Source organism: Sturnira hondurensis, unplaced genomic scaffold (assembly GCF_014824575.4).
Source record: "Sturnira hondurensis isolate 20B ecotype Veracruz unplaced genomic scaffold, ASM1482457v3 Scaffold0003693, whole genome shotgun sequence".
NCBI classification, from domain to species: Eukaryota; Metazoa; Chordata; class Mammalia; order Chiroptera; family Phyllostomidae; genus Sturnira; species Sturnira hondurensis.
In genome coordinates, this window is record NW_028076324.1 from 10,943,602 (window position 1) to 10,955,604 (window position 12,003).

The window sequence follows — 12,003 nt, forward strand, 5'->3', positions numbered from 1 at the left end:
CCTGTCTCCAGAGGCAACCACTATTTGGGAGCCAGGAAAAATTCTGCTAATTGTTAAAATCTTTATGTACATATGTCTATATTGGTCAGATAATTCTTAAATTGGCCAGAAATTGCTGAAAAACAATGGAATGTAGTAAAACATGACTCTTTTAATTTAAAATACTGTAAGATTTTTCTTTAAAAAACATATTTTTCAGCTTTCACATATCCCATCTAATATCCTGTATCTCAAATACCTCATATGTCTCATTTAACCAAAGAAAACTGGCAGGCAGGGTGGCTTTGAGTCATGAGTGGTCCTCTAGAGCAGGGCTGGACAGACAGCTTTGTATGGACCCCAGTCCGCAGACCTCAAGGGAACAAAGAGGGGCTTGTGGCTCAGGCTTGGGAAATCCGTGCTGGCCCCAGGGATGGGGACTGTCTTGGATGACCTAGACCCTGAATCTCTATTCTAGCCAGTCCCGTTATGCCTCTTGGAAATTCTCTGTGCACGCTGGATGGGCACCTCAGATACAGCGGGCCCCAAACCATCTACTCATCCCCTTGTAACCTGCACCTCCCCCAGCATCCCACAGCTCAGAACCCAGGCTCTCTACCATACCGCCAAGGACTGAGGACTCCCAGACTCTTCCCTCTCCCTCAGGTCACCTATTGCCAAGCACTATCAGGTCTATCTTCCAACTGTACTGGAATGCACCCCATTGCCCAGCACCCTGTGCCTCCCGCATGCCTCACTAGCCATCCTGCCTCAGGCTCACTCCTGAACATCATCTGCATGGGCAGCAGGACGATTACTCTGAACTGCCAACCTGACTGTCCCCTGATGGCTCTCCACAGCCCTCAAGACTAACTCTGAGCCCCTCCAGGCGGCCTGCAGGGGCTTTATGACCTACAGCTCCATCTCTTGCCAGCCTGACCCGAGGTCCTAAGATCCAGCCCCACTGAGCCTCTCAGATCACAAATCACTTCCTCTAAGACCCCAGCTCTGAGTCCCAACCCCTATTTCCAGGTCATGGTTCCCTCCCACGGGCCTCAGCACCCTGTGTCACTCAACCACAGGACTTCCAAGCTTACTGTGGTCATCTTTCTCAATCTCTCTATCAGCTCCATCTCACTTACTGTCACATCTCCAGGGCCTAGACAAGGGCCTCACCTTTTCAAAACATTCTATAAGAATCTGTCAAATATGCTGAAAGGGCCATATGCCATGCCTCCCTCAGGTTCACCATCAAAGTAAGGAGATGGACCAGGAGCAGGAAGTGACCTGGACTGAAAGGCCAGGTCCTGGCTTGCCTCTCTCTGAGCCTCTGGACCCTGTTGGAGCAGACTGAGGGAGCAAGTGGGGTCTCTCCAGCTGCATGAGAGCTGCCTGCCTAGTGCTCTGCCCAAGCCCACCAACTGTGAATACCCTGCAGCCTGCCGTCTGTGCCCAAGTCTAGCACGGAGCTAGGCACCTGGCAGGCACCCAAATACTTGTTCAATTAATCTGAATCCAGGAAGCAAAGTGGAAGTGGAGCACACAAGAAGGGTGGCCTGTCTTCACTGCACAAACCTCCACAGCAGAGGGACACATAAAAGACAGAGGCAAGGAAAGGGCCTGAAGATTTGCTCCCAGCTCCACCCTCCTCATCTTGTTCTTCTCACCCACCCCTGGTCTAACTCCCACCTGCCATCAAGGCTCGAGTCAGGGCCCATCTCCTAACAAGGTCAGATGTGACTTCCAGGTCACTTCTGCTGAGGGCAGTTATCTTTCCCAGAGTACACGTCACACTTGATCTCCGTGTCCTTCCCAGACTATAAACCCTTTGAAGGAAGAGATCCTGCTCTGCTTTTCTCAACCTCTCTTCTTCAAAGGCCTGTCATATGACAGGCACTCTGAGGCTAAAAAATGCCTATCCTTTCAGAGATGGAGTATAGAGACTAAGCAGATGCCCAGGGAAACCAAAGTGAAAAAAATACGATAGGAAAAAATACAATAAAGCCAGGAGAGTGATAAGAGGAGGGGAGTGATATGAGCAGTGGAGAAATTTCTGAAAGGCAAAAACTGAAAGAGAGCATGCTGGGCAAGGAAACAGGAAAAGGAAGCTTCAGCCCAGAACATGCCAGGGCACACTGTAGGAGGGCAGGCAGGCTAGAGCCCGAAATGCTAGGGGTGTGGCACCTACAGAGTCCGGGAAGGACAGGAGAGAGGCTGGAAGAGGGAAAGGGAGGAAGAGGGGGGTGACGGCTAGTGGTGGGCAAGAAGCTCGTTTATTTGTGGGGTGATGAAAATGTTCTGGAATGACAGAGTGATGATGGTTGCACAATTTTATGAATACATTAAAAGCACTGAATTGTACACATTAAAAGGATAAATTTTATCATGCATGACTTTTATCTTAGTAAAGCAGCTATTTTTAAAAAAGCCAAACTGAGAGGCAGTACTTGAACAGCAGTCTTGGGGTTCATCCCACCACCCACTGCCACCCCAGGCTCAAGCAGTTTCAAGCTTCCCTCTGAGGACATCCAGGTGATTTTACATCTCAGGAGAAGAGAAACGGTCTGGGGGAAGCTACAGCCTATGGTGTGAAAACTGAACCCAGAGTAAAGGCCTCCTCATTTAGGAAACTGGAAGTCCCATCTCCCTAAACAGAAGCCTGCTGGCCAGAAGAACCCGTCCTGCCCAAAACCGTGCTCAATAAGAGTTCCTACCTGCAGGAGCCCAATGAGACAGGAATAATTTAAAGACCAAGAGAAAAGCTGGGAAAAGAAAAAAACAAAAATAAGAAAGAAACTAGAGTCACTGTCCTCAGGTCCAAGATATGCCCCCAAATAAAAATAGGATAATTTTAAAAAAGAAAAGAAGAGAATAAGACAGGGCTCTTAGTACAATTTTTTAATTCAGTGCAGAGACTAGAATAAAACCAAGGAAATTTCCCAGAATGCAGAGCAAAAAGACATAAAAAAAATGAGACATGAAGAAACAATTAAGCAGATTTTAAAAATTTTAACAGTAGCTAATATTTATAAAGCAACTACTGTGTGCCAGGAACTATTTTCAGCATTCAATTCATATTAATTCATTTAATCCTTACAACAACCTTGAGGCAGATACAACTGCTTCCATTTTACAGATAAAAAATTTAGGCATAGAGAAGTGAACTAACAAACATCCTAGGAAGAGAAAACAGATAAAATACATAAATAGAGAGAAACTGTCAAAGAAGTAGATGAAAACCTTCTGGAACTAAATGAAGGACACCACCATCAAAAGACCCCAAAGCCCTGGCCGGGAAGCTCAGGGCACGGTCCCGATACACCAAGGACGCTGTCTGAGCCCCAGTCAGGGCACACACAACAACCAACCAATGAGTGCGTCATAAGCAGAACAACAGATCGATCTTTCTCTCCCTTGCTCTCAAATCAATAATTTAAAAAAATACCCCAGAAACAGTATCCTAAAAAATATCTCAAATGTTTCTAGAGAAAAAACAGGTCATCTACCAAAAACAACCCAAATGCATCAGACTTTTCTGAAGACCATGAAGCAAATACTTTCAAAACTCTAAATGATAGTAATTCTCTAAGAGGAATAGTATATTCAACCAAACTATCACTTTAATGTGAGAACAGAATAATGGCACTTTCAAATATACTAGGAGTCAAAGAGGTCATTTCTCACACACTTTTCTTGGAAATTTCCTAAGTAATTGATCTCTTGGGACATTACTTGAAAAATTACTCCAGGAAAACAAGAAAATAAACCAAAACATAAGGTAACAAATAAATCCCCCCAGGAGAACAGCAAAGGAACATCCCAGGGGTGGGGCTGAAGAGACGGCCTTGAGAGAAGCCAATCCTGGTTAGAAGAAGGAAGATGGCCCTGGCTGGTGTAGCTCAGTGGATTGAGCGCGGGCCTGCGAACCACACGATCGCGGTTCGATTCCCAGTCAGGGCACATGCCTGGGTTGCAGGGCAGTTCCCGGCAGGGGACACACCAGAGGCAACCATATATTGATATTTCTCTCCCTCTCCCCTTCCCTTCCCCTCTAAAGATAAATAAATAAAATATTTAAAAAGAAGAAGAAGAAGGAAGACAGAACCAAAATGAAATGTCCAGGGGGGAGAGGGTGAATCCATCAATTAAGTGAAATGATTGAGGATGGAAAAAAGTGAAGGTATAATGAAGACAATGCAATGGGAGAAAAGAAAGAAGCAAAGGGGTATTCACAAAGTCAGGGCCCAAACATGAAGCAAAGTAAACAGGGCTGAATTGTAACCAAGAACGATAAAGAAGGAACCCATGTGACCTTGACATGACTTTGAGTTTCCTCCTTTGAGTGGCTCAAAGTTCACAGAGAAGATGAATGAAATCCTGGCATCCTGACCAGCACAACAATGAACAGTCTATGAAGTCATTACTGCTTACTGGTTTCCAACTTTGAGTCAATTTCTGATCCAGGAGCAAAAGTCTTGGTTTTAGTTCAACAACTTTAACAATACCAAGGAGAGGGTACTCAAGGAAACATTCAAGGTAAGAGGGGGTGCTAGTGTCCTCTTCCTATGCTGAAAGTCAGAAGATGTGACAAAAGCTGACAGCACCCACTGTGCCCTTCCAGCACCAAGGAGAGAGCGGCACACTATAGCAAGACACAAGTCGGATGAACAAGTAATAAAAATGTGTTCAGATGGTGCTAAAGAGAAAAATAAAACAGAAAAAAACCTAGAAGCATGTGCTATTTAGGTGTTTTGAGCAAAGAAACTGTAGTTTAGACCTGGCAGCCAGAGAACTTCCTAAAAAAGGTGACAGGGAGCGTTTGTGGGAGATCTGAAAAGCAAGCAGGTTTTGCTCATTATTCAAAGTCACAAAGACAATCACTGCAAAATGAATCACTTAACTATAAAACATTTAGAGCAGATGATGGGTAAAAGGAGCTAGGAGTTTAGTATAAAGTCTATCCTTTCATGCTGAAAAATGAGTATTTTTAAAATTTGAAAATCAAGAAGCCAGTTCACTCCCACTAACTTACAGTGTCCAGGAAGAACATGGAGAAAGGACTAGAAAGACTGCCCGTGGGGCAGTGTGACCAGTGATGACAGAAAATGCAGAAACTTCCCACCTGGCTCATTTCTACTGGGTTTGTTATATCTATTTGATTTTCAAGATACTTTAAAGTACATGACCAATAATTTCAGAGCCTAGAGTCCTATAAGAAACTCATTCACTCTTTTTAGCCTGACCCATTTTTCACTGACAACTGGCAAGGGTATAATCCAATTGAGTTTTGTTCAATACAACAAATAACTAATCGGGCATTTACCAGTTCACACATTTTGTGAAGACTTGGCAATGAGCACTACTCAACTACTAATTCAAACTCTGCCCATAAACTGACACTTTACAAAAGTGGGCCTCACTCATCATCTATTTTCCTGGAAATTGGAGGTCAGAGACTAGGCCATTTCCATGTGACCATAAGTGGGTTACTGGGCCTCTCTGAACCTCAGTTTCCACATCTGCTTGGTAAGAATTCTGGGACGTTCCATGCTGCAGGGCTGTCATGTGCACATCACACAGACCAGCGAGTGCTGGATAAATGCAGACCACTATTAACATCACTTCTAGTGGCTGCTTGCCTACTGACCCTGTGGGGATGAAGATGAGATAAACAGTTTAAAGATGGATGGAAATGATCATCCTGGGCCTACTGGGAGACAAAGGTGCAGAACAGGTGAGGGAGACGGTGAAGAGCTGGAGTGGAAGCTGCTGGGGGGAAGGCAGGGCAGCTCACGAGAAACAGGCGGCCAACTTCTACTCTGCTGTCAGAGCGCAACAGCAGCCACAGAGGACTCCCAAATGAGTGGGCGTGGCTGGGTACCAAAAGAAACAGGCAGTACTACCAGACCCCTGGGCAGCTTGCTGGGCCCCCTTGAGCCTGCTTCCACAACCCCAAAATAGGGCTGCGGGGGGATAAACTGAGACCCTGCAGGAAGTGCTTGGTAAGTGGCATGTACTACTACTACTAGTACGCTATCATCATCATCATTATTATTATTATTATTATTGAGACATCTACTGTTGTCTGCAACATGTCTGCTCTCCTCCAAGAGGCTCAGAAAGGAAGGAGGAGAGGAGACTCAAGAGAGGAGAAATGAGAAAAAGAAACATCTGAAAGCTGATGGAAGAAATCTGAAGAAAAAGAAAGGGCTACCGTGCCACTACGAATCTCAAGTTACCTTCCCTTGCAAACCAGAAGTTTCTGCTTCTGTAACGTAAGTCATCTCCCCTCTAGGCCATCCACTAGCCACCTGCTGGCCCAGGCCTGGGCGTGGGCCCCCATTGGGTCCCAGGATGTGCTCCTGCTTCTGCCTGAGGCTGTCCACACTGGCTCCCAGCTCAGCCCTGGGCCCCCAAACCCTGAACTGCAGGCAGAGGGGTCAGCAACACAGCAGTGGCTCCCCCACCCTGAAGCTCTTTGCTAGAAAAAAAGTCCTTGGTGCCTTTATCAACACACCTATTCAAGAAATATTTATTGGATCTCTGTGACATATCAGGCTTCACGCTGAGGACTCAGTGGTGAGAAAGGCAGACGCGGCCCCCACAGAGCCCACAAGACAGCCACCATGTTCCCAAATTCCCCGTCGAATTCCCCAGGAACTGTTCTGACTCCACAAACTGGGTGGACGCCCTTTCTCTGCCCCGTCAGACTGCCAGGTCCCCAGAAAGCTCACTCTTTGTGGAAAATGTGAACGAGGTGCTTGTGCTCATCAGGTATTAGTCTAACAGGCGACACAGGAAAAGAAGGTGTAAGAAACAAGGTGGTGAAATGAGCACCTTTTATGCTTTTTTCCACAATTCAAGAATTCTTAATGTGGCATCTCGTCAAAAACAGGCCCAATAAACAATTGTCTGATTACTTATCAAGCAGACATAAATTGCCCTCTCCCACCTGCTGGCCACTGACGATGTTCTCTCTGGAGGCTTCTCAGAGCTTGACTCTAAGTAATGACCCAAGACACAGTCATTAACTCCTTTGGGTTTCCCCACTATGAACTCAACAGCTAAAGGAGAAGCAGAAGGGAGGGAGGGGGACCTTGACAGGGTCAAAGAAGGGCAGAGTGCTGGCCGGGCAACTTCTCCTTGGCATGCCAAGAGCTGCAAGCCAGAATCTCAGTGTAAACAGGTCCACTGGGAGGGGGCAGGGAGGGAGGAACAGGGGCCACTCACCACGCTTGGGCTTGGGGAAGCTGTCATGCAGCCGGAAGACCACCTTCTCCACGAAGTGCTGGATTTCACATTGCTCGGGGCCACGGACGAACACCATCCAATCATGCGTGAACCCTTCCGTGGTGGGCTTTTTGCGCAGCTGGGCCCGGTGTCCCAGCTCTAACTTGACCTGGACAGTGCACTGGTGGGAGAAAGAAATGGGTACAGGGTCAGTGCAAAGCCCAGAGCAGGAGACTGCTAACTGTCCTTGAGAACCAGGTAAGATGTGCCTGCTTTACTCGTCTTCTCTCCCCAGCAAGGCCAGGCCAGGCCCCATGGCTCCCGTCCACCCACCCCCTCTACTCCCCATTCCTGCCTCAGGGCCCTCTGCTTCTGGTGTTCTGCCCCTAGGCCTTCCCATGGAAAGCTCTTTCCTGTCACTGAAGTCTCGGCTGGACTGTCAGCCCCTCACAGAAGCCTTCCCTGACCACCTAATATGAAACCGCTCCCTGCACCACCCCTGTCACTCTTTGTCACATAATGCCTTAGCAGCATTTTTCACTATCAAAATTCATCTTGCTAATGGTTTGTTCACTCTGCTCTAACGTCAGCTCCTCAGGGTGAGTCCTTGTCCAGAGCTGACATCCCCACCAAGGTTTCCCAAAACACAATGGTGCAACCCAAAGTGGTGCGATTACCTCATTCTACAAATAAGGAACCAAGGCTCCAAGAGTGCACTGCCAAGCAGCATACACGAGGGGGACCAGCTGGTAGGGATCGGGGGGCCCACACTATGGCCCAGGTGTGCATCACCCAAGGGCCTGCTCCTGTAGCCATTCTGCCAGCTTGCCTCCCTAGTCAAGCCTCTCACACTCCTTGATTAAAGCACTTTTATTCTCCCTCATTCAGCAGAGCGCCTCCTGGAGAACAGAGATCAGTGGAGTCATCTGAGTCACCTGCACAAATGGTGGCTCAGTTTTAGAAGCAGAACGGTGAGCACGGAAACGTGAGCTTGAAGCCAGCCGCAGCCCTAGTAGCAGACTCCCTTCAATACGCTGGTGCCTGATGCTCTGCCCTGAAACGTAAGGCAGGTCATGCAGGTTCCACTCTACTGGACACAAATACACAGAACTTCGAAGCACTGGCAACATCTTGCTGGGGGAGGAGAGTCAAATCACAGCCAGGGAACCTACTGTAAACAGTTATCTCCTTAGTAAGAGCCTCCCCAGCCTCCCCATAGATACAGCTCGACACCAAGTATCAAATGCAGGAATGATACAAAGAAAGCAGAGGCTGAGTGGACACTTGTTCCTAAGTGCTGAGATAACCAGGAGCAAGTCACGGGTGGCGTGGATGCCACACTTCCCCAAACAAAGCTCCCCTGTGATGGGCTTCCCAGCCCTCCCTTAACAGAATCACCCTCCTAGGTCCTGACCAGAAATCTCCCACTTTTCACTTTCCACCCTCTTTCTCACCCAGCCCACTGATGATGTGTGTCCCTATGGCCACAGTCCCTCTGTATCTGCCTCCTGTCTGCAATTCAGCAGCCTGTTCAGTGCCCACTACCACCATCCCCCCTCCCTCTTCACCCTCCTCTTCTTGCTGCTCAGTCATTGCACTGAAAGCAGGGCAGACAGATCCTATCTCTGACTGTGTCACAGCTCTCCTCAGCTCGCCACACCCTCAGAAGAAAGTCCAAACGCCTCAGCACACCGCCCATCTTCCACCTGTGTCTCCTCAAATCTGAGATGCTCATTATTTTTCACTTTTTAACCCTTCTGAGGTCAGTGTATCTTGCAGTCCATGTATAAGGACTGCAAGATTCAAGGTGTGTGTGTGTGTGTGCACTGTTTCTAAGTCTCTGGTATGCCCAAGAGGCTCAGCACTGAGGAAATACAGAAATGCCCACCAACTTCTTTCTAGCTTAGTCAGACACCAGCATCCCAACACACACAGGGAACATCCAGTCCTATCTGCCTCTGCTCCTCGTAGCCCACAGCCTAGGTGCCCTACTCATTTCTCTGCTGTCCCTTAATCCACAGCTTCAGGGCTACTTTCCTCAAAGCCCTTTCCAAGCATACAAGCATCTCCATGGTGGTGCCCACTTCATCTTTGTTCCTGGGCTGCCCACTGCTATCTCTCACTCTTTTGACCTCTATCTTGGAACCACAGTATGTGAATCATCAACTATACTTAATGGATTAAACTAGAAGGCCTTCCTAGACCAGTGAGTTATAAGTGGTGCTTTCCAAAAGAGACAATAAGGACAGTGATAGGGACAGGATGGTCCTGATGTATGTATGGAAGAGCTAGCAGAGGCTCTGGGTACTTAGCGAGCACCTGTAAAAACAGGGCAGGAGTTCCCCTGGCACAGAACAGTCCCTGTGGGGCTCCTTGGGAAAAAAGCAAGGACTTGCTGGGACCTGGTCCACTGGAGGGAGGGGTGGGCATGGGGGTGGAGCATTTAGACTCAACACAACAGAAATTACCGCCAAGGATAAGTAGGTGATGGACGTGAAGGCACAGTATGTGAGTAAAAGGTCTTGGGTTATCTGTGTTGCCCAGGGTTCTGGGTTGAAGGCAGAAAAAGGACAACCAAGTCCACATGAAAGCAAGCAGAGGGTGTGGCTGAAAAAGGAGGTTAACTCACACCTGAAATGGGAGAACTCGGGACCTCAGCGTCAATGACGGAGGTGGGGGGCTCAAATAACTAAGACACAGGTAGTCAGGATGCTGCTGGGATGGTGGAGGGGGTACTGGGGATATTCAAGTGGAGATACACCACCAAAAGCTAGAGACAAAGGACTAGCTGTCTGGATAAACATGTAAAGCTCAAATCAGCCACAAGCATCTGTCTGCAGAGTGCTGCATATGGACGACGTTCAACATAAACAAACCCAGGCAGTATTTACATTATCTGGAAAGGCTGTAATCACCATAAACACGTCCCTGTGGGGAAGAAACTTCGCCTTTTTCTCCAACCTGGTTCACAATGAAAAGTCGGAAGACAATTCCTGCATTGCTGGGAGACTCACAGGTGGAAAACTAACACATACTGGCAAACGACTTTCTGTTCTTCGGAGTTAACTCTCATGTAACGAGATATCTCCTCGGATTCTGTTATTCACCAACCCAGCCGCCTTCCCAGAATTTCTGATTATGTGGAGTTCGTACCCAGGGCACATGAGCAGCAAAGCAGTTACTGTGACAGAACGGAGACCATGGTTCCATCGGTGAAGAGATAATGGAAGCACCAAAAATACACTCCACAGGCCAAAGTAAACACACAGGAGGTTCTGAAGCAGCAGTGGGTCAATCTTTCCAGCTGGCAGGCCAGACCCAAAGCTTGCTGGATGGCATCTGTGCCCTGGGGGCTGGTGCCAAGTCAGCCTCCATGCCCCCAAGGTTCAAGGTGCCAGTGACTGCACCAGATGGTGTACTCAGGAGAGGGTCACTCCCCTGAATGCTGGAATCTTCTAAAAAAATAGAGTGGAGTAACACAGATTCTGGGCTACTAAAATAGAAGTCACTGATTCAGTAAGACATTCAAGCTACACCAAACTGGAGGCAAGCAAGCTGAGCCCTGGCCAACTACTCTGACTTGTCATGATAATTTATTAGCATTGCTAAGCCAATGCCACCTCCGAGTTCCATGCACTCCCTCTCCTTCCTTACTCCACCTGGACTCCTTCCATGTCCATTAGAACCACAGAATTGAAGCGAATCAGCTTTCTCTAGGGTGGGTACCTAGCTAAAGGGGTTAGTAAATGTTGGTTACTTAGCCTGCCTTGGAATGAAGAATCTCACTGTTCGGCTGCATAGAGGCCCTTTGTGAGACCTCCAGAGTAGGTGGCTGGAAGTGGCCCTGGGACCGAGCCTCGCTTACTGCCATGTCCCAACATCCTGGGCAACACTTTGCCACCCACTCTCTCAACAAAAGGAAATATTCCATGCCTGCCTTAAAAAGGGTTAACTATTTTACTTCTAGGACATCATCCCAAAGACCTGGGAGTTGGGATGGAGCAGCACGAGGGCTCTGAGGGCCACCTGGGAACAGTTCACTTCGGGCAGAGGGCCTCAGTTGGGCACTCTCCTATTCCAGGCCAACCGTACCCCATGAATCCTGCCCTCAACCTGGGCCCCAGAAGGCAGGTCTTTAACAAGTTTATCTGTAACATTTCTCCTAATATTCTGGTGGGAATTCTCTGCAACAGATGGCCTTTCCTCTGGGAATTCGCACTTTACCAAGTGGCATAATTATGCCTGGAGTTTGGCTACTGCATCTAATTCCCTCAGATGTGACAATTCTGTCCCCTCTCCAGGGGTGAAAGCACCCAAGAGCATTTTTCCTCATCAGCTAGGACTGATTTTGTCAAGTCCAACTGCACCCAGCAGATTGATGGCAACATGGTCAATACATACAGAAATGGGAAAAAGTACTGGTCCCAGGAAGCAATGGCAACACAGGACAAATAAAATATTCTTCATAGAGCCTTGGCTGGTGTAGCTCACTGGATTGAGCGCGGGCCTGCGAACCACACGATCGTGGTTCGATTCCCAGTCAGGGCACATGCCTGGGTTGCAGGCCAGTTCCCAGCAGGGGACTCACGAGAGGCAACCATACACTGATATTTCTCTCCTCCTCTCCTTCCCTTTCCCTCTAAAGATAAATAAATAAAGCCTTTAAAAAAATATATTCTTCATAGAACTTCTCTCTCTAGACCCAGTGTGGGGCTCCCAGGAACAGTGGCTACTGAATGACAATGTGAGAAAGATAGGAAATGAAGGGTGTCCCTCAGTGAAAACCTTCTCAAA

At 47.9% G+C, this 12,003-nt stretch overlaps 1 protein-coding gene across 3 annotated transcripts in view; it reads right to left on the reverse strand.

Moving 5' to 3' along the window:
- Window positions 1-12,003, reverse strand: part of MLLT1 (MLLT1 super elongation complex subunit) — a 69,880-nt gene that overhangs the window by 53,644 nt on the left and 4,233 nt on the right. For 2 of the 3 annotated variants that reach the window (XM_037042687.1, XM_037042686.1), the window contains exon 2: window positions 7,210-7,390. In XM_037042687.1, coding sequence (XP_036898582.1) covers window positions 7,210-7,390 — 181 coding nt within the window. Of the gene's footprint in view, window positions 1-7,209; window positions 7,391-12,003 lie in introns of those variants that run through there. The other variant, XM_037042688.1, reaches the window with a different exon arrangement.